Source organism: Etheostoma spectabile, chromosome 9 (assembly GCF_008692095.1).
Source record: "Etheostoma spectabile isolate EspeVRDwgs_2016 chromosome 9, UIUC_Espe_1.0, whole genome shotgun sequence".
Lineage (NCBI taxonomy): Eukaryota > Metazoa > Chordata > Actinopteri > Perciformes > Percidae > Etheostoma > Etheostoma spectabile.
The window spans coordinates 15,631,176-15,650,144 of NC_045741.1; the positions used below are offsets into that span (position 1 = coordinate 15,631,176).

The 18,969-nt window shown below is 38.5% G+C and overlaps 2 protein-coding genes across 3 annotated transcripts; one reads left to right on the plus strand and one right to left on the minus strand.

The window, feature by feature from the left end:
- Positions 1-3: 3 nt before the first annotated feature.
- On the minus strand, positions 4-3,794 carry LOC116695764 (kelch-like protein 26; the record flags this gene model as incomplete). The annotated part of the gene is made up of 3 exons (XM_032526219.1): positions 3,518-3,794; positions 982-1,164; positions 4-418 (listed from the first exon to the last, which is right to left on the minus strand). Coding segments are annotated over exons 1-3 (648 nt in total), but the record flags the coding sequence as incomplete, so codon positions are not given.
- A 2,365-nt stretch (positions 3,795-6,159) lies between these two features.
- Positions 6,160-18,313, plus strand: il12rb1 (interleukin 12 receptor subunit beta 1). 2 transcript variants are annotated; one of them, XM_032526650.1, is made up of 15 exons: positions 6,160-6,400; positions 7,352-7,475; positions 8,866-9,017; positions 9,158-9,300; positions 9,400-9,433; positions 10,312-10,431; positions 10,880-10,956; positions 11,527-11,761; positions 11,900-12,046; positions 12,402-12,500; positions 13,400-13,555; positions 13,811-13,966; positions 14,074-14,143; positions 14,409-14,484; positions 16,520-18,313. In XM_032526650.1, the coding sequence occupies exons 1-15, from the start codon at positions 6,295-6,297 to the stop codon at positions 16,862-16,864; spliced, it is 2,040 nt and encodes a 679-aa protein (XP_032382541.1). In that variant the 5' UTR covers positions 6,160-6,294; the 3' UTR covers positions 16,865-18,313. The 2 variants fall into 2 exon arrangements, with proteins under 2 accessions (XP_032382541.1, XP_032382542.1); XM_032526651.1 differs by having other exon boundaries at positions 16,535-18,313.
- The last annotated feature ends 656 nt before the right edge of the window (positions 18,314-18,969 follow it).

The following is an 18,969-nucleotide window of genomic DNA, read 5'->3' on the forward strand; positions in this document are numbered from 1 at the left end:
ATGGAAGAGGTCGATCTCGCTACAGTTCTTCAGTTTGTTGCTCTGCAGGAAGAAGACGAGGCGCTCCATGGGAATATGCAGAAAGTCCTCCTCCTCTGCAATTTGGAGGAAGTGGCGGAAGGTGAAGGCATCCACCGACTCTTTAAGGGAAGACAGGCTGAAGGTAGTGGCCATCTGGCCGATGTGCAGGCAGGTCTCCACGCTCATTGCTGACTTGAGGAACTCCTCACAGAGGTCCATAACTGGGACCATCTGGAGAAACACAGCTGCCCCAAGGACATCCTGAATACAGTCCAGGTCTAAAGTGACTTCTGCACTGTAGGCAAAGTCAATGATATGTTTCAGCCCACGGGCGGACAGACCCTTCAGCTCAATGGTATCTTGATTCGACTCCCTCATGCCTCCAGTAAACATTGCTCTGTAACACAAGAACAGGTCAGTGAACTACATGATATTTATAATTCCATCTCTTTTAAATGCAAGGCAGTAGTTTTGTATTACTTTTTTGTATGTAGTTTGTATGAACTAAGTCAGAGCAAGTATATGTATATGCAGATTAATTGAAAACTACAATCTATTGAAAAAAGTGTGCAAAACAAAGTCAAAAGTATATTTGGCTACATTATTACATCCCCAATTGTAGATCCATCTAGTGTATGTTAAATAATTTATCATTTTAAAATGTCCTTTCAATTTGTGGAATACATCTTTCTACAACTTCTATAATAAGTAGAAAATCAGTGAAGTATAATGGCTAAGATTAAAGACAAAATGACAAACTAGCGCAAGTGAGTGCACCATTTTGCATTCTTTTATGAGTTTTAAATTTCTCCCTCCTTTACCTTCCTCCCCCAACATATAATACACTTGATCTGTGAACTGCAGTGTACTCTAACAGTGCACTTGGTGTAAATTGCTCTGGATAAGAGCATTGGCTAAGTGCTTCCAATTTAAAATGTAGGTCTTGTGATTTAGACTAACCTGAAGTAATCACTACAAGCGGCCAGCACAGCTCTGTGGACCTGGAAGCGCTCCTCATTGATGGCCAGCACAACGTCAAGTAGCTGGCCCTGAGCACGCAAGACCGACAAGCCCTGGAGGAGGGTGGTACTGTGGCTTGAGGCCGAGAATGTACAGCGCAGGGTGCTATTCTTGTTAGCCATACTGGAAAGAAAAAAAGGGCCTTGTCACAATCAGTAACTCAGGGGATCCTAAATGATAAAACTTGCTTATATTTACCAGGGCTTAAATCCTTAACTGAACTCGGAGTGTGTAAATTCTTCAATCTAATGTTTAAAGCTACAAACTGTAATATTCCGGCCGAGTAGGATGTTTAGCTTAAAAATATTAAAATGTTATCTGTATGTACAGTAGATATCTAAGGTTTGGTGTTACTCAAGGCGTTGATGCATACAGCAATACTGGGATGGAAATGTAATTTAATCTGCCACAGTCAGCCAAGAGGAAATGCAATATTTAGTGTACAGTGTCTTTCTTTTAGTGAGAGCATGAGTGCTGCTCACAGGAGAGAAACAACACTGATATCAATAGAAATGTCATCCCTCTGTTTTAACTATTTGTTGTTACACATATGCCAATAAGAGGCATTACCTAAGGTATGTATAAACAAAATCTCAGTGTGCAGAAACAACATTTAGTGGCAGAAAACCACATTGCATTGAGAAATCACCACGGACAGAAATGTCAAAAAACATTAACAGTTAAAAACTTCTGACTTTAAGATTAAAGAAAGAAACTTAACCTGAGAGAGGATTGAGCTTCCTGACATCACTTCAAGTAGAAATATTTCTAAAAGTAAAAATTACATTTAACACTTGTGCTGTGACAGTTGCTATTTTAGTTTTTGTTGGCACTTCCGCTGCCAACCTGCTTTGTTAAAGGAGACCCAAAAATGGCATCACATAAATATGAATCTTTACACTACATGCAAGTTTGAGTCCAACATTTTTTTATTCAGATCACAATTTATTACAAGTCAAAAATTTGGTTATAAAATATTACATTAAAATGGATTAAAGCACTGAAGCATTTAGGCGTGTGTGTACATGGCTCAAACAATACAATATCCCACACACTTATCATTTTTCTATACAGGTTCTCTGTATTTTCCAGACCTACTGTATGCAATGATCATGTGTATTAAGTCACTATGGCAATCTACGCCATAGAAGTATTTATTTCTTCTTCTTTCCATCTTGCAAGCACAACTTTCATGGATTTCTTTCACATCTCCAGCAGTCGGATTTACTGTGTTCCCTCAGAAGGAACCACTTAACATGGGTAGGCACTTTTAATGATTTTTGAACATGTCAAGAGGCTAAAAACTTTTACAACTTGCCCTGTTCAAGCCTGCTGGGTGCTAACTCTAGCAGGAAGACAACAAGGTGTAGGCAGCACCGATTGGTTTTGTTTTTCTCTCTATTGACAGCACTCCAAATTTACAAACAACAGAGCTACGTGTTGGAATCGACCGGAATTCTCCTTTAAAGGACGGTTCCTGTCGGTACACGATCCGTTCTGCCTGCACAATCTGTCCTGCGCATGGGTAAGATGATAATCATGATGTACGAGGATTTACGACACTGCACGATCTGTTCCACAGTAACGGTCTGCCGTTAGCCTCCACCGGAAAGCTAACGTTAGTTTAGCTAACAGATTTATACATACATACATACATACAAAACTACATAACAGCTGTTATATGTAATTTAACAGCTGTTATGTCAGTTCTGCTCATTTAAAATACCATCACTCAATACTTGTCTTTATAGTTATTAATGTAAAGTCTTAATTTAGCTGTAGCCTGCTTTTCCCACTGTTTAGTTTGAATAACGTTATTTTAGACTGACTCAAAGCTAGCAGATAGCCAGGAAGCTAACGCAGGTGGAGGCTAACCCTTCTTTCTCTTTCAAAACATTAACTTTTTAAAACTCAAAAGCACCTACATCTTAATGATTCATATTGTTCACTTATATTAAACTATCGACGCATAGGCCTATAATGTAATTGCAATTTAAAATTATCGATCGATTATCGATATCAGTATCGACCTGGCTCTAGACATGATCAGTCAAGGTAATGTATGTGATTAGCCAACATTCAAAAGTGATTTAAAGTAAGTAAACGGACACTTTACATTCTGTTTACAATTTGCAACTTTGTTAAGCAAAGTGTTCCCAGTGAGTTACATTGTTGCCTGCACCTAAGTTTAACAGCCCTCTGCGAGTTAGGTGTGCTTACTGCCCTACATTAGCAATTGATACACCATTGGTTAATTTCAACTCTGCTTTGCATGGATATTAAGAGCAGGCAGTGTGGATGCCTGGAGGCCCGGACAGCTCCTCGGTGTTTCCCGGAGTCAACCGCGACTCCGAGATGATCCAGTGGGACTCGAACATTGCTGCAGTCCCGGAGCCGTGGAGGCTTCGCTGTCGGTAACACCGAGGGACCAGTTAAACCCCGTGGACACACCACATTCTTACTCCGCTTCGCTTACCTGCTCTGTGGATTTTTTGAAGCAAAATCCCTGCCATCCGACTCCGCCATCTTCTAGCACAGAATAACACGCATGGAGCATTTTCATTAATTTTACCAGGAGGTCAACGGCACGATTGGCCTGTTCATAGTGTTTTGAAAAATGTTAGTGTGTTTGTCAGGCACGGAAGGAGAACCGCTATCTGTCTCAAGCCCTGTGGTGAACACGCTAATGACCTCTTTCCTACCCAGTAGTTTGTTGCACGTCCTTCTTGTACTGGCAGTTTCTGGCCACTAGGAGGAACCACCGCATTGACATAGATTAACTACAGAAACGGCGCTGGTCGACAGGTCTGCAGCCAGCTGTAGGCCAGTGAATGTAACACAGTTGATGTAGGCCTACTCGTTCCTATGGACCTGGAGAGGTTGACCAGTGGGTTCACAAATCGTGAAGAGGTAGCCTAATCAGATTATTTACTTACGTTAAAGTAGCATTAGTAAAATACTTGAGTATTGTGTTTCAAAATAAAATACATAGTGTTGGGAAAAAAAAGTTGTTTTTTTTTAACCAGACATTTAAAAAATAATACATTTATAACTGTAATTACAATACAGTGGAACCGTGATATTTTTGTTGAAGGTTATCATACCGTCAGAATCGCATAATGGCCTATCAACATAAAACACGGTGCTTGCAAGCCGGAAAGTGGAGTTCACTTCTCAGCAATAACAAAATACTTTCACCCAGGAAACTCTTGTTTGTTCCTTTTGGGAATGTCTTAGTCCAAACTATAATTTTTTTTTCGAAACTTAAAGGACAATTCCGGCACAAAATGAACCTAGGGGTTAATTACACATGAATGCAGAGTCAACCGTTCCCTGGGAAAGGTTTTCATGCTAACTGAATATGACCAGTTTTAGCACAAACCCCTAACTAGCTTATAACGCCAGTCGTTGGGGCATGCAAAAGTGAAAAGAAATCGCTATTTCTATACCACTAACAAGGCTCAATATAGCACCACACTTCCACGATAGCAGAATGAGGGTCCCTACATGAAACCGAAGGATTGAGAACTTTGTAAGTGTACAGACAGTTTATTAAAAAGATAGTTTATAAAGACAGTACCATTCACATGTACAGGCCATAGACAGGTAAAGAAGTGGACCAACAGATCCCGTTGTTCTTGAAGGAGACCAGTGATATAGAAGCACTTTTCCGATGGCTAGGCGTTACTGCGCGGCCTCCAACTGAGCTTGGAGTTGTAGCTGTGACGTGGGCAACGTGTCTGAAGGCTGTAAGTCATCTGGTAGCTGTGCCAAGGGAAATCTCAATCATTCCCAATCCGCAGAGACGGACAGCGTAGTTAGATGTAAGGAGACAACATAGGCAAACATGCTAGTTAACTTTAGTAATTAAACCTAAACAGCTAATGGAAGTCCAAACTTTCTGCGTGCTTCTCCTGACAGTACGGTGATTTGTCGTGGTTATGATGCAACCATTAGCCTATTTTTACAAAAATGTCTGCTCAAGAGCCATAACATGAGCTACAAGGTAATGGAGCCTTTTGTACATTGTGGTGTTTCTTTAGAAATAAACAATGCACAAAAAGAGTCTTGAAACGTTTCAGATGTAAAGTTATTCACTGTCAAAGTGGCGCCGAAATGAATGGGAGTCAATGGCATGCTAACTGCAGGTGATGGCTTTGTAGAATTAAAATGGCGCCATAGGAGCTACGCTTGGAGAGGAAAGGCTTACCCCCTTGATACAGACAGGCGCCTGTATGCCTGTATACCAATTAGTACTGGCGGCCTCACTCACTAACGGAGATTCCTAGATTTAGTAGCGAGCTGCATAACTGTCTAAGCAGTAATTTGCTATTGTAGCTGCTTGACGTAAAGCTAGGTACCAAAGGGTGAAGATGAAAGTGCAAGTGATTTGGTATGAAACTTTAACTTTGTATAAATGGGAAATGGGGAGAAGAATGAGGATGTAAGACGAGGAAGAGTTGCAGGAGAATGATCATCTCCAAGAACACAACACAAGCTGGAAGAATAGTTTTAAAAGTTGAACAAGTTTCACGTCCAGATTTGTTAAAAGAATAAATAATAGTCAGTTAGACCAAATTTGAGATTATAGGAAAGATGGGAACTACCAATCATACAGTATGTCTAAAATCTATTTCAGCATAAAAACCTGAACTATGTGCTGTCCTAACCTTCTCCTTTATCCTGTCTGTGTATGGAGGTTACTGGTGCAACACCATCAAGATTCAGCATGTTTTGCATTACATTGCATTACTAACCCAACACTGGAAAACTTTTCCCGCTTTGGTCCCCCTACAGGTTGGAAGTGGAATTGTCCATTAAATTACATTATGTAAATTTGCCAGAGTGGGTCGTGGATCTGTAGTTCAAATGAACTGGACAATGAAATGTAATGGACAATTGCACTTCCAATCTGTAGTTCTCTAGTGTTGCTTTAAATTACACCAGTTGTATTCAATAAAACGTCACTGTCATGCTAGTCTCGCATTGCCAGACCTATCTCCACAGCACTGTGGAGTGAAGTCTGAAAAAAAGAAAAAAAATCATAAAATTTACTTCAAAGAATCATCACTTTCAGAATGGCTGTTGTGTCTGTCTGCCAGTTTGTCAAACACAAACCTCCCCCCGCCCCTGACACTTGTGGTTTTTGCTGCAGCTCAGATAACCTGAGGGACGTGAAACTTGGCTGACATTTCTGAGAAAGACAACTGAGTTACATGAAGCCAAGTTGAATACATGTCTACACAATGAAGAATGAGTTGTCAAGACTTTCCACAATACCTCATGGAAACTCTGAAACGCCGGAGTTCTCTACATAAATACGTTTTTGTGTTTATGTTCCTTACAGCAGTCAGCAAAGGTAAATAAATACACTTTATCTTTTCTTTTCATACTTCACTTAAGTACCATAATGGTAGCTTTTATTGTTAACCTCGATCTGAGCACATCAAAACACAATACAGAATAATAACATATGAAAGGGACAATTGCTTAAAAAGTTAAACACCAGCCACAAAATGTTGGTTAGCTTATCAGCATCATGTGGTTTTAACAGATTGCATCCGCATTGAAGTGCCAGCCTTGATGCCTTTGTTCAGACTGAAAACAGGTGAACAACTATTATTTGTTTTTGATAAATCCGTTTTGAGCTTGATTTTGCTCAGTACTAGGGGCTCAGTGTTTGGACTGATTGACCAAACACTAACCTTTAACCTTGTATGTATAATGTATCATGTACAGTATCTACAGTGGGTTGAGAAAGTTTACACACCCATGCTAAAGTTGATTAAAGAGAGGAATAAAAAAACTTTGTTTGGAAATTGATCTTAATGCCTTAATTAAAATATTTTTTTTCTGGATAATCCAACCTTTTAAGGACACCTATTTTCTTTCTGAATTAATAATGTATTGTAAATAAATAAATGTTCTTCCTTAAAATATTGGGGGCATAAGTATACACACCCCTGTGTTAAATTCACATAGAGGCAGGCACATTTTTATTTTTAAAGGCCAGTTATTTCATGGGTATTGGATACTATGCATCCTGAGAAAGTTCCCTTGGCCTTTAAAATTAAACTAACCCCCCATCATCTCATACCCTTCACCATACCTAGAGATTGGCATGGTGAAAAGAATCTGATTGAGAGGTGAAGTGGATTGACAGTATACAATGTTAAATGAATTAAGAAAACTGCAGCTGCAGCCTTTCACATTTCTGCTTTGGGTTTGTTGCTGAAAAAAATGTCTTTGTTTATTCGTAGACTCAGTAAACTTTATAAATGAAATCCTTTTGAAATGTCTTACACCTAAGGGTCAGCATGTGAGGCTCTTTCCAGTCCTGAGTGCTTCAGAAGAACGGCTAATGAGACTGTTTACATGTGTGAATGGAGCATGAATACGACTGAGAGCAATGTAACATTTGACGTTTACATTGGGTGAGTACTGTTTGAGCTAAAATATTTGGAAAGTGGTGACATCTACTCAACCAGCAACATGTCTATATGATGACTTTCTTTGTTTCCTTTTTCATGTTTTGTGAAGGTGTATTGCTAAACACAGTGAAAATAAATCAGTCTCCATCAGTCCCTCTCTGAATCCAAATTATCTTATTGTAATTATATTCAGGTATAGGTATAGTCATGAGGTTTTCATGACCTCTCACAGTGTAGTTAAAAATACAACAACCGGGAAAGAGTAGCAGCAGCAAAACAGCCGTACCAGCGTAATATTAAAAAAAACGACGCTTGTGCAAGTACAAAATTACTTTAAAAAGAAGTAGTTGAAATGCAATAGATTAAAATAGAATTAAATTAAATGTACATACGTTACCGGTACAGCGTCATGAGCATCTTGGCAGTGCCCAGGAGGTGAACTGGCACCTCTTCAGCTACCAGTCCACACTCCGTACTTTGGTCCATATGGGGACTTGAACCGCAAACCTCCGGTTCCCCACCCAACTCCCCACGGACCAAGCTACTGACACGCCCCAAAAGTCCTCCAACCCATACAACAACATAGTGTCAGGACTGATTACTGGGCTGAAATGGTTTGTGCACACTGGTTATCATAAATCCAAACTCAAATATGCTCTATTTATCTTAGAAATGTGAGTCCTCACTACTCTTACCCCAACACCTTACATTATTTCACATTCTCAAAATGCAAACAGGTGCCTTTTTCCTGCTTTTGGTACAGTACAACCCAGTCCTCAAACCCATACAACAACATAGGTTCTTTGTTCTTACCGTCTAATATGACCAACTGAAGTGCTTCCTAAATAAGCATCCCAATTGGTGGTAAGAGATCAATATGTCCTTGTACCTAAATGTAATAGTCACAGTTTTAAACACATGGTTAAACTTGTGAAACAGTCTCCGTTTCTTTCTGTTTAGGCCACAAAACTACTTGGTTAGGTTTAGGAAAAGATCATGGTTTGGGTTAAAATAATTACGTTTTTTACAAAACTTCAGTTACCTATAAAATATGTGACATAATTACGTATATGTAACCTATACACAGATTGTCGCTCTTTATACCATATTACCTGACTTCCTCCTTTGCTCCCATCATAATTACTATGCTCACTAAAGGTCGCTGCCACAATAAATGTTATAAGTTGCCTCTACAAACAACCTATAGGGTTGTTTTTGGGGGCAGGACAGTCTCAGGCTGGCTGTAAAAATCTTAAATACTGTACATTAAGGGAATGAAATGGGGAAAACTGAAAGGGGTTTATAGTATGCACTTTCAGCATATTGCTGAGGACATGGGACATGTGTTCCTGCTGTTTTCAATATCCTCAAAGCTCTACTTATTCACCTGCAGTAAAGAAAAATTTAGGAACATTAAGCAGACCTGGTCTCACTTCACTGAGGAGCGGGTTATCCAATGTCGTCCTGTTGACATTTGGGTGGAAGCTCGCACAGGAAACTCCAGCTGCACGTCGCCCAGGAGGTCTGTTGTACTCAGGAACACAGGTACTGGATGCTCTTCTCATTTCAATCAATTACATGCAAGATTAAAACACCCTGTTCTCCTTTTTAAGTGACAAGTTCACTGAGAATTTTGTTATTATAAATTGACATCATTAACAAAATATTTTGCATTTCCTCAACAGTTAAGTATGCAGCACCACAAAATATTTCCATGTCCTGGTTGAAAAACAGCCTCAGCCTAAGATGGAGGGCTGAAGAGAAGCATCCAGCTTTAGCCGAGATCCAGTTCCGACAAAATGACGACCCCGCAGAATCATGGGAAAAAGTGAGTCAAATTATTATGTTACCAAATTGAATGGAACTAAAGCTGTTTTTCTATATGAAGTAAGATATTTAACCTTGTATATATGTATTGCTGTTACAGAGAACAACAAATACCACCAGTGACACTTTTACATGTGAGTAGTTTCTTATGTCCTTGTAATTCTATAAGTCTTTTGAATGAAAAGTTCTTTCAGCATTGTTTTTTGTTGGTTCTTGGGGATCTATCTCTGAGATATACTAAAGGTCATACCAGTAGTTTTGTATGTTTTGGTTTTAGTCCACTAATTTAAATTCTCATATTTACATTACTGCAGTACCAAGTTTTAAAACCTTGCTTTCTGACTACTCTACATAGGTTCTGTTAATGCTGACATAGAAGTGGCTGTACGGATAGGGCTGGGGTTATTCTACAGTATATTGTTCTTATTGTCGACAAGTCCCATGAAAAGCCCAAACCAATAGTGTGTTAGTCTTTCCCTCAATACTTCTGACCCGGTCACTTTTCTAATTAAGATGATGTAAGTCATCACAAGCACATAGCTTCATTTTTTCCCTTTTTTTTAAATGCTCAGTAAAACAACTGGGTACTGTAGTCTTTTACAAACGTTGCTGAAACTAAACAAAAAAAGTGCATTTTCTGGAATATTTTCAGCCACGGCCTAAAATGCACAAGTGCACATTTACTACAGCGGGACAGCGAATGTGGAATTTACTCAATATAAACTGCAGCGCCTCTGTTGATTGTAAAGAAGGAAGATGTCACACTGCATTGCATTGAGGTTCACTGATGTGTTTTTCATTTTTTAATAATAATAATAATAATTTTTGGACAATAGAGGAATAACATGTCAGATTTTGGAAATAGGTCTAATTCATCGTGGGCTTTGGTCTTTTCATGGGATCGGTTGTGAATAGCAAAAAAATAATAATAATAAAAAACAATTATGAAGAATCACAACATTTTTTAAATGTTAGATTAATGAAATGCCTGTTTTTGTATTTATCTGAATAGACTATGCCATTGTGGTGAATCTGTTGAAGGATTCAGCTTACAAGGTTCAAATCAGACAACGGTCCACTCAGGCCCGAAACCCACTGTGGAGCGACTGGTCAGATGTGATTGTTCCTGCAGGTGATCTCATAGATTGCATGGCATATTGGTTAGCACTTTAAAACTCAAATCCACTGTTTTTATTGAAACAATTTATTTTCACAAATCACCAATGTCACTGCAACAGAGAAGACTGACTGATATCTGATTTTCTGTACTGCAGTGTCAGGTCTGATTAATGGCCTGAAATGGTTTGTGCACACTGGATATCATAAATCCAAAGTCAAATATGCTATAATTATCTTAGAAATATGAGTCCTCACCACTCCTACCCCAACACCTTACATTATTTTACATTTCTCATAATGCGTTCAGGTGCTGTTTTCTGGCTTTTGGAAATGGTACAGTACACATGTTAATAGCTTTAAGATGTATTTCAAACAGGTTTTTTTTGGCTCAAAATAGGATTAAAACCACTCAACATAATGTAAATAGCCTGCTTAATAATATTTTGTGTTTTTTTTGGCAGAGCTTGAACAAAAACCTGAAGTCACCATGGCAACAATGCTTTTAAATGGCACTCGAAAGGTGACGTTAACGTGGAAGGTAAGCGTGACGGGAAAACGACACCAACATGTTCACACTTGTGGGTCCAGATTAGACTAATGAACATTTTATTTTGTTTTACTTTTCACAAGCACATTCTGCCTTTCTCGCATACTAGAAATCCTGGAGAGTATTTTTATTACAGTCTCTATTTCCAATTCCCCATGTTCACAGTGTACTTGCATGGATAAACTTTTATATATGAGAAAAAAGATGCCATTAAGCATTTCAAATTTGACTGCAACTGAATTGCTTTTGAGTTTATTGAGCAACACTATTGAGTAATTATTACAATTTGTATGAAACTGGATGTCAACATTTTATGGTCAATTTTGTAGTTATTACACAAACACGTCAGCTTCAGGTTTCCTTGACATTTAATTTTTGTTTTGTTTTGTCATTGTTGAGCTGGCATTTGACCAAATAGAGGAATATTGAATTATAAAGTTTAAATAATATATAATCACATCTAATCTTATGTTATCTTTACGTAGGACCAAAATAAGGTTTGCCTGATGTGTTAACTTCTGCCTTGTTCAGTTTGCTGACTTTGTTTCTTTTGCTGTCCAGCCGATGCCACATGCAGCTGCAGTCAGTGGAGTGAATTACAGCCTGACCGACACACAGTCTCCTCATGGATGTCATTGTCAGAAAAACAGATATCCCAAAATCACACCTGAAAATATACACACCACTTATGTCTCGTTATCTGCCATCAACATCTCTGTTATCGCCACAAACGTAGCAGGGTATTCTCCACCAGCAATCGTAGAAGTTCCAGCCGAACTTTCTGCAGATTTAAAAAGTAGGCCTGTGTGTGTTTGTGTGTGTGTGTGTCCATGTGTGTGTGTCCATGTGTGTGTGTGTTTGAGTCCATCTCATGTTAATGTATCCTTCAGTCGACTTTAAAGGCTGGTATTTAATTTCTTTTCTTGTTTTGCAGTTTGTGACGAAACGTTACTGAATAAAACATTAAATAGGAAAACTTGCCTTGAGTTGTATGAGCTTCAAGATGGGGATTCCGTGCCAAAATATGTGATCACATTAACGGGAAGGAAGAAGAAAAAGGGAGCGGAGCAAATAAGAAGGAGTAAGTTGAAGTTAAACTCCTTTTAACCACACAGCTTCAACACCTCGGTCACAGAGGGCTAAAGACAACGGAGAAGATAAAAAACAAAAACAAGACTTGGACATACACAACATACACATAGTGGAGTCAACAAATCAGTAGGCCTACACCAAATTATTGTACTAAATTAGCGCCAAATTTTATTGACGTTTTAGGACATAGCCTACAGATACAAAAACATAAATTTGACCATTTCTTTTTTTATACCTCCATGGTGAAGATAATAAAATAGGTATCTGTTGTTTGTCCGCTAATGTTGTGACACACTTGTATTACAAATATTTTAAGGAAAACTGTAAATCTGTTTCTGTTACAGACCTAAAGGACTACGTTCGTTACCTTTACTTTGAACACAGATGTAATGGTGGCAAACCACAGACAGTTAAAATGTGCATCTTTTATGAGAAGGAGGGTGGTAAGTTTCTTTAAATTAGATTTGAATACAGTGGAGTATGCAGCCATGCTAGCAGCACTGCGAGGCTGTGCTTAGACACAGTAGTACTCAGAATTAAATGTTAACATCATCATGGTAACAGGCTGCATTGGCAATGCTAACATGCTAATGTTTAGCAGGAAGGTTCACAATCTTAGTTTAGCACGTTAGCATGCTAACATTTGCCGATTTGCACTAAAAAAATACACCGGTGCTCGTTGTGCAGTTGATTGGAAAGTCATTAGCCCTGCAGGATTTAAACCACAGTATTTGACAAATTTGATAGATAGATAGATAGATAGATAGATAGAAAGGTAAGAGTGAGACATTGGAGACATGAATTTTTTATCCAAATGTCATGGTAAAACAACCAGTAGTTGTCGAGACAATTCACAAACAAACCCAACAAATGTCAAAAAACGTAGAGGAAAAGTCAGGCCTTCATCAAGGTCATAAGGATTCATCCTCTGGGAACCATCAATATATGTGCAGCATTTCATGGCAATCCATGTGAAATTATATTTTTCTGTACAATAAAGCAAACATTACAGATTTATACATGTAGTATAAACATGTATTTATACTATTTATACTGTAAGTAAGAGATGCACCATTTCCACTGTTCTTTTCATTCAATAATAAGCTTGTCTTTGTTCATTTACAATTTAAAATCCAGACTTCTTATCCCAATGTGTTCCTGATTGGGACCATCCTTTTGTGTACTTTACGTGACTGTGATATAGTTGACAGAGTATTTATGAATTATGGTGCTGATCCAGTGCAGGTTGGACATCAAGGTCATAGAGCACAGCTAAGTGTGCCTCCACATGCTGAAGAAGAAAATAAAGTTGTTTTTAACCTACATTTTTCTTTTTCTGCAGCTCCACGCAGAGCACCTCAGGACTTAATTTCTTTTAGTGAAACACACACTTCTGTTACCTTGTCTTGGAAAGCGATTCCCTTTGCAGACCAGCAAGGTTACCTCACACGCTACGTCCTCTGCAGCGTGAAAATCAGCTCACAGGATGTGTGGAAAGGTGCAAGTCATTTTTTATACTCATCTGTAGCTTTTTGCAAAGCAAAAAGTGTTGTAATTGAATGAAAGAGAACAAATTTACTTTAATGGATGATCATTTATTTTATTGCAAATGTACAATATTTCAGCAACTGTTGATAACTTTCACTTATAGCATGTGAGAAAATCAACCACCAGTAACAAAGACACATATGTTTGACTGTGATGACAACGGTGTGTTACTTTCTGAAAGTGTTTCCACATTTAATTTCACCAGAGTGCTTTAATATATCCACGTCACTGGTAACATACCGTCTGGAAAACTTGTCACCGGGTGCGAAATACAACATCAGCCTGGTTGGAGTAACACAAGTGGGAGAAGGACCTGAAGCCACAGTGACGATCAACACGCTGCCAGAGAGGCCTGTGAATGGTATCCTAAAACAGCTTTGTAGTTGTTGTTTTTGAAAGATTGCGACAAGTAAATATAGTAGTTGTTTTTAACGTGTTGATGCAAATTTATTTTTTTCCTAACATTAGTGTGGTGGAGTCTCGGCTTGCTGTTTCTGTTCTTTTTCATCACAACAATGTGCACCTGTATCTATAAGAGGTAGGTGTGACCCCTCTCGTAAATATTCTACAGTTTGAGATGAAAAGTAGCAATAAACCTAATAAAGTATGCATGAGGACTGAAAGCTGACTCACAGTAAGGCTTATGCTGTGGTGAATGTAACATGTTCTGACCTTCTTTAAAGCAACTATGTAGAAATGTTTTGCGATTATAGTACATTCATTACTCTTATGGTTTAAGCTTGTGAACATCAGTGCAGTCTATGTGCTGCTTTTATGCAGTTTAACTCTGTTCTAACACTTAGAATCAAAAGCAAGATCCTCCCTCCTGTGCCGACACCATTTATTCCAGATTTCATCCCCTATCAACCAGAGAGTCAGGTAAGACTGTGTTTTATCAGGGACTTGCAGCTGTCAAGCATGTTTTTTGCTTTGTTTTCTGAAACCCAGAAGGCTGAACCTTTAGTCATGTATATGCTGTAGAAGTTCACTATAGAGTCACAAGTGACTAGGGGGAAAGTTTGCGGTTTGGACCTTTTTGCTAATGACTTGCACTGATTTAAAGTACAACTGAGTACAACTTTATTGTCCACAGTGGTGGCAATTTTTCTTTGACTTCAACCACAGTTTGTCAGTTACGAAAAGTGATAGCATGAAACATGATATACAACATAAAACTAAAAACATTAAATGGCATTTAAAAATACAAACCTACAATCTCAGATTTAAGATTCCAAATTGGGCAGGAATAAAACTATTTGGTAAAACATATTTTGTGCCAAAGTTACTGATCAAGTGCCATCAAGGGGAAAGTCTTTCATCTTATTGAACAAATTATGCAAAGACCTGTGTATGATTACAGCAAGCAAACAATAGAGTTCTATAGTCATCAACCCAGTGGCTCAAAGTTGTAAAATGCAATCTGGTTTATTTGCAATAATTTGACATGTAACAGCAAAGAACTAATAGAAATGAAGGACATCAAAAGGCAACATCCTGACCTTACACACTGACAATGAGGTAGCAAAAGAGTTTATGTGCTAATGTGTGTGTTGGGTTTGTGGAGGCTTAAGTAATTAGAAAAAGTAAAAGACAGAAAAAGAGAGGCAGCTGATGTGACTGGATGTGCACACGTATTTTTTTTCCAGGCAAGTAGATAAAACAGAGGAAAGTCCCACATGAATCTGTTGAAAGACGAAGTGAGAGAACCACAAACTGTTAATTGTCCGGAAAGCAGAACTTTGATCATTTCCTCACTACAGTAAAGGGTTAGGGTTAGAGTGTACAGTAAGTCAGTGTGTCAACTGTTCTTGTGATGGTAATAACATCAATTATACTGCTAAAACCATGTCACTTTTGTAGTTATAATAAGAATTACCATAATTTAGTTTGAGTACTTTTTACACAATAAATTAGCCTGGATGCCAGACAAACTTAGCCCCGCCCACAACATTTGAGGTCGGGAAGTTTGGTCTGGACTTGATCCGTTGAGGACAAAGGGGTAAGGGAGCGTCCACGAAGCGTAGCTCCTATGGCGCCATTTTAATGCTTCACTCACCCGCCGTTAGCATTCCATTGACTGCCATTCATTTTGGCGCCACTTTGACAGCAAATAACTTTACATCTGAAGCGTTCAAAAACTTGTAGTTGTCCATTGTTTATTTCTAAAGAAACATGATAACTATGTTATCTCCTTACATATACCTGATGATAGAGATTTCTCTTGGCACAGCTACCAGATGAATTACAACTTTCAGACACGTTGCTTACGTCACATCTATGTCATCAAGCTCAATTGGAGGCTGCCCAGTAATGCACTTCAGTGATCCTAATATCCTTCACTGGTCCCCGTCCAGAGCAACAGGATCTTTTGGTCCATTTCTTTAACTGTCTATGGTTATGGAGCAACTATGCTAGAACCAGAGCTGTTTGGACCAATCAAATTGTCAGGACGGGCTTCATACGATGATGGACAGATGATAAACAGTAACGTAATCAACCTCGTCACCAAAGAGCGCTTGGGTTGAATTTGTTTACAACAAAGACGGCTGCCGCTGGAGAATTGAGATGAGTAGATGAGTTTTGCCATTGCGTCTGTTTTAGAAGATATCAGAGCATTAATTTAAAAAGAGGAACAGAGAACTGTGATCAAGGCATTTGTCGATCGGAAAGATGTTTTTGCCGTCCTTCCTACGGGATTCGCCAAAAGTTCAACATATGTCACATACTGCGTTGCTCTGATTGGTTGTAGGTCTATCCAATTGAGTGTTCTCTTTTCTGGTTTGGTTAAAACACACCCCAACATCAGGCTAATGATATATGGCAATCTAAGAATAATGTAAAGTACAATACTGTTTGTTCTTTGTGCATACAATAAATACAATAAAGTTTTAAATCTTGAAGTGTCTCCTGCTAGTGTGACCTACAGCAGGAGTTACTGGAGAGAAAGGAGGAGGTGCATGAGCTGACGCTCCACCAGCTGAGCCCGGAGGGCAAGTCTGTCCCTGAGGACGCAGAGGAGACAGATGTCTTCACAGGAGAGTGGGATAACGGCGTTGACGAGGACATGGAGAACAAGAGGGGTGATTCAAGGATGTCAGGAGGATCCAGTGATCAGTCTTTAGATCCCAGTTCTACAGATGAGGCACTTAGGAGCTCCAGAGAAGGAGAAATGATGGATCTCGAACAAGTGGATAACGAGATCGCCATGCTGATATACAGGAATGGTTTGGTCTTTGATGTAAAGATGGACTCGCCTTAATCCCTATCTCTCTTGGCAACGGGACCAGATTTTGGTATCAGAAGAGTTTCTGTTTTCTGTTTGTAGTCCAAGTAGTGTTGACCAATCATGTTTAAGTGGGCTTTGGCTAAACAGAGGAGGGCAAAGAGGCAGTTAATATATGGTGTTTTTGGACAGTGACATTACTTACAGGCTTTGTCAACACATGTTATCAATAAACCTTGTTCTAACTGTGTAAAGCAAATGCTGGTTTTACTTTTACAGTTTTTACCATAGATGTTTCCAGAAAAAGTTAATCTCAAGATTTGATAAATTGACATGAAATCTCATCTAGACATTCTATGATCCCCTAAAGATGAATCCTAATGACGTAAGTTATGCTCTGACTTTTCCGTTTGTGCCCCCAACAGGTCAAGTTTTCACTTACCCTGTGAAGTATTTTGATATCTACTTGATAGCTTTGCACAACATTTTGTACAGACATTCATGGTCCCCAGAAGATAAATCTTAATGAATTTGATGATCCCTTGACATGTATTTGTACATATGTGCGTATGTATTTACGTGAATATTTTATCCTATAGCACTTTGTAACTCTGTTTTAAAAAGTGCTCTATAAGTTAAGTTATTATTGTTGTTATTATTTATTGCATAGCGCCACCAGCAGGTACACATTTTTGATTGAGCGGGAACTATCTCTTTTCATCTAGCGCCATCATGAACTCAAACTGTCTATATGTCCAGTAGTGTAGGACTGGACTTCCTATTTACTAAGGTGCCATTAGCTGGCTAGAATTGCCCCCACACGCCTCTCACAGACCATTTCACTATGTGTGAAAGACTTTTTTTTTTTAACAGCTCCATGCACCAATATGCACTCGCGCAAATATTTGTTAACTGCTATATTAATGTTCTGAAGAGTACAGATAGGTTAACTTTTTTTATTTTATTATAACACGAGTTTCTGACCATGACTGCAAAGATCATAAACTCATTTTGGACTTCAGCTTTTAACAATTTACAATGTTACAATAAACCTTACAGACTCAGAGAGCTGTAGACTCTTGGTCTTTTCAGCAGCTACATCTAGATCAAACTTCAAGAAACTCAATAAAAAAGTGTATATTTTTTTTAGTTTTTGTTTTACAACAGCAATGTGGTAATAAAATATTAGCTTTTCTGTAAAGAGTCAGGTCCATTGTTTTTCAGTGTAAAATGAAACCAAAGACTGCAAAAAACATAGCACCATTGTGTGTGATGGCTTGGCAGCACCACTGTGAGTTTGAAAAGGGTTTGAACTTATGACAGGAAGTGGTCACAAAAAACCCAGTGACCTTAAAAAAAGGTAGCTCATGCAAGGTGAAGCGGTAGATTACGCATTACTACTTTCTGTGGTGTTTCGAGCTAACTTGTTCAAACTAGAACATGTCATGTTGATTTATGAGAAGTGATTAGCCTTTTCCACCACACTGCACTCCAAATTATCTGCAGAAAAAGGTATTTTACCTGGTACCTATATTGTTTGGCTGTAGCCGCCCTGAGGAGAATGTCGCACAGTTTTTTTTTTTAACATATGAAAGTCAGAGTCATCTCTCACCACATTAAAATCATTGGTCCTGACCACAGACAGATGCTTACATCTGATAAATGTGATGTGTGGTGAAGCAAATAGCCTACTATGAACAGATACAGCATTACGTACAGTAAGGAAATGTATTTTCAGGATATTAACTTTAAGTTTCCAGAGGTTAACTAATGTTGGGATTTAAAATTTTATATGTGCTTAAACATTGTGTGTGATTTGCATTATACATTTAAGCTAAAAGGCAAAAGCATTATTTCAACATAAATGAAGACATGTTGGTCATGCATTAAGATATTTTGCAAGACTTTTACAAATGTTCTTGTACATTCCGTTATAATCCAGCTCTCCTAAATATGCCAGAAGCAGAATTAATGATTAGGGTCCGCGTCCTGTGTCTGGTTTCAGTCCCTCTTTACAGCCCAACTGATCTTTTGCTCTGCAAGTCCTGAAAGGGTCATAAACTTTCAGTCACATCCTAACTAAAAAGATGACGAAATAAGCACACAATTACATCACACCACTGTGGCCTAGAGACCCCACC

Excerpts from the sequence above, each read along its gene's own strand:
- il12rb1 (XM_032526650.1), top strand. The coding sequence starts at position 6,295 with ATGAGTTGTCAAGACTTTCCACAATACCTCATGGAAACTCTGAAACGC. Across the intron at positions 10,432-10,879 it reads AGATGTGATTGTTCCTGCAG|AGCTTGAACAAAAACCTGAA; the intron begins GTGATCTCATAG and ends TTTTTTTGGCAG. Across the intron at positions 12,047-12,401 it reads AGCGGAGCAAATAAGAAGGA|ACCTAAAGGACTACGTTCGT; the intron begins GTAAGTTGAAGT and ends TTTCTGTTACAG.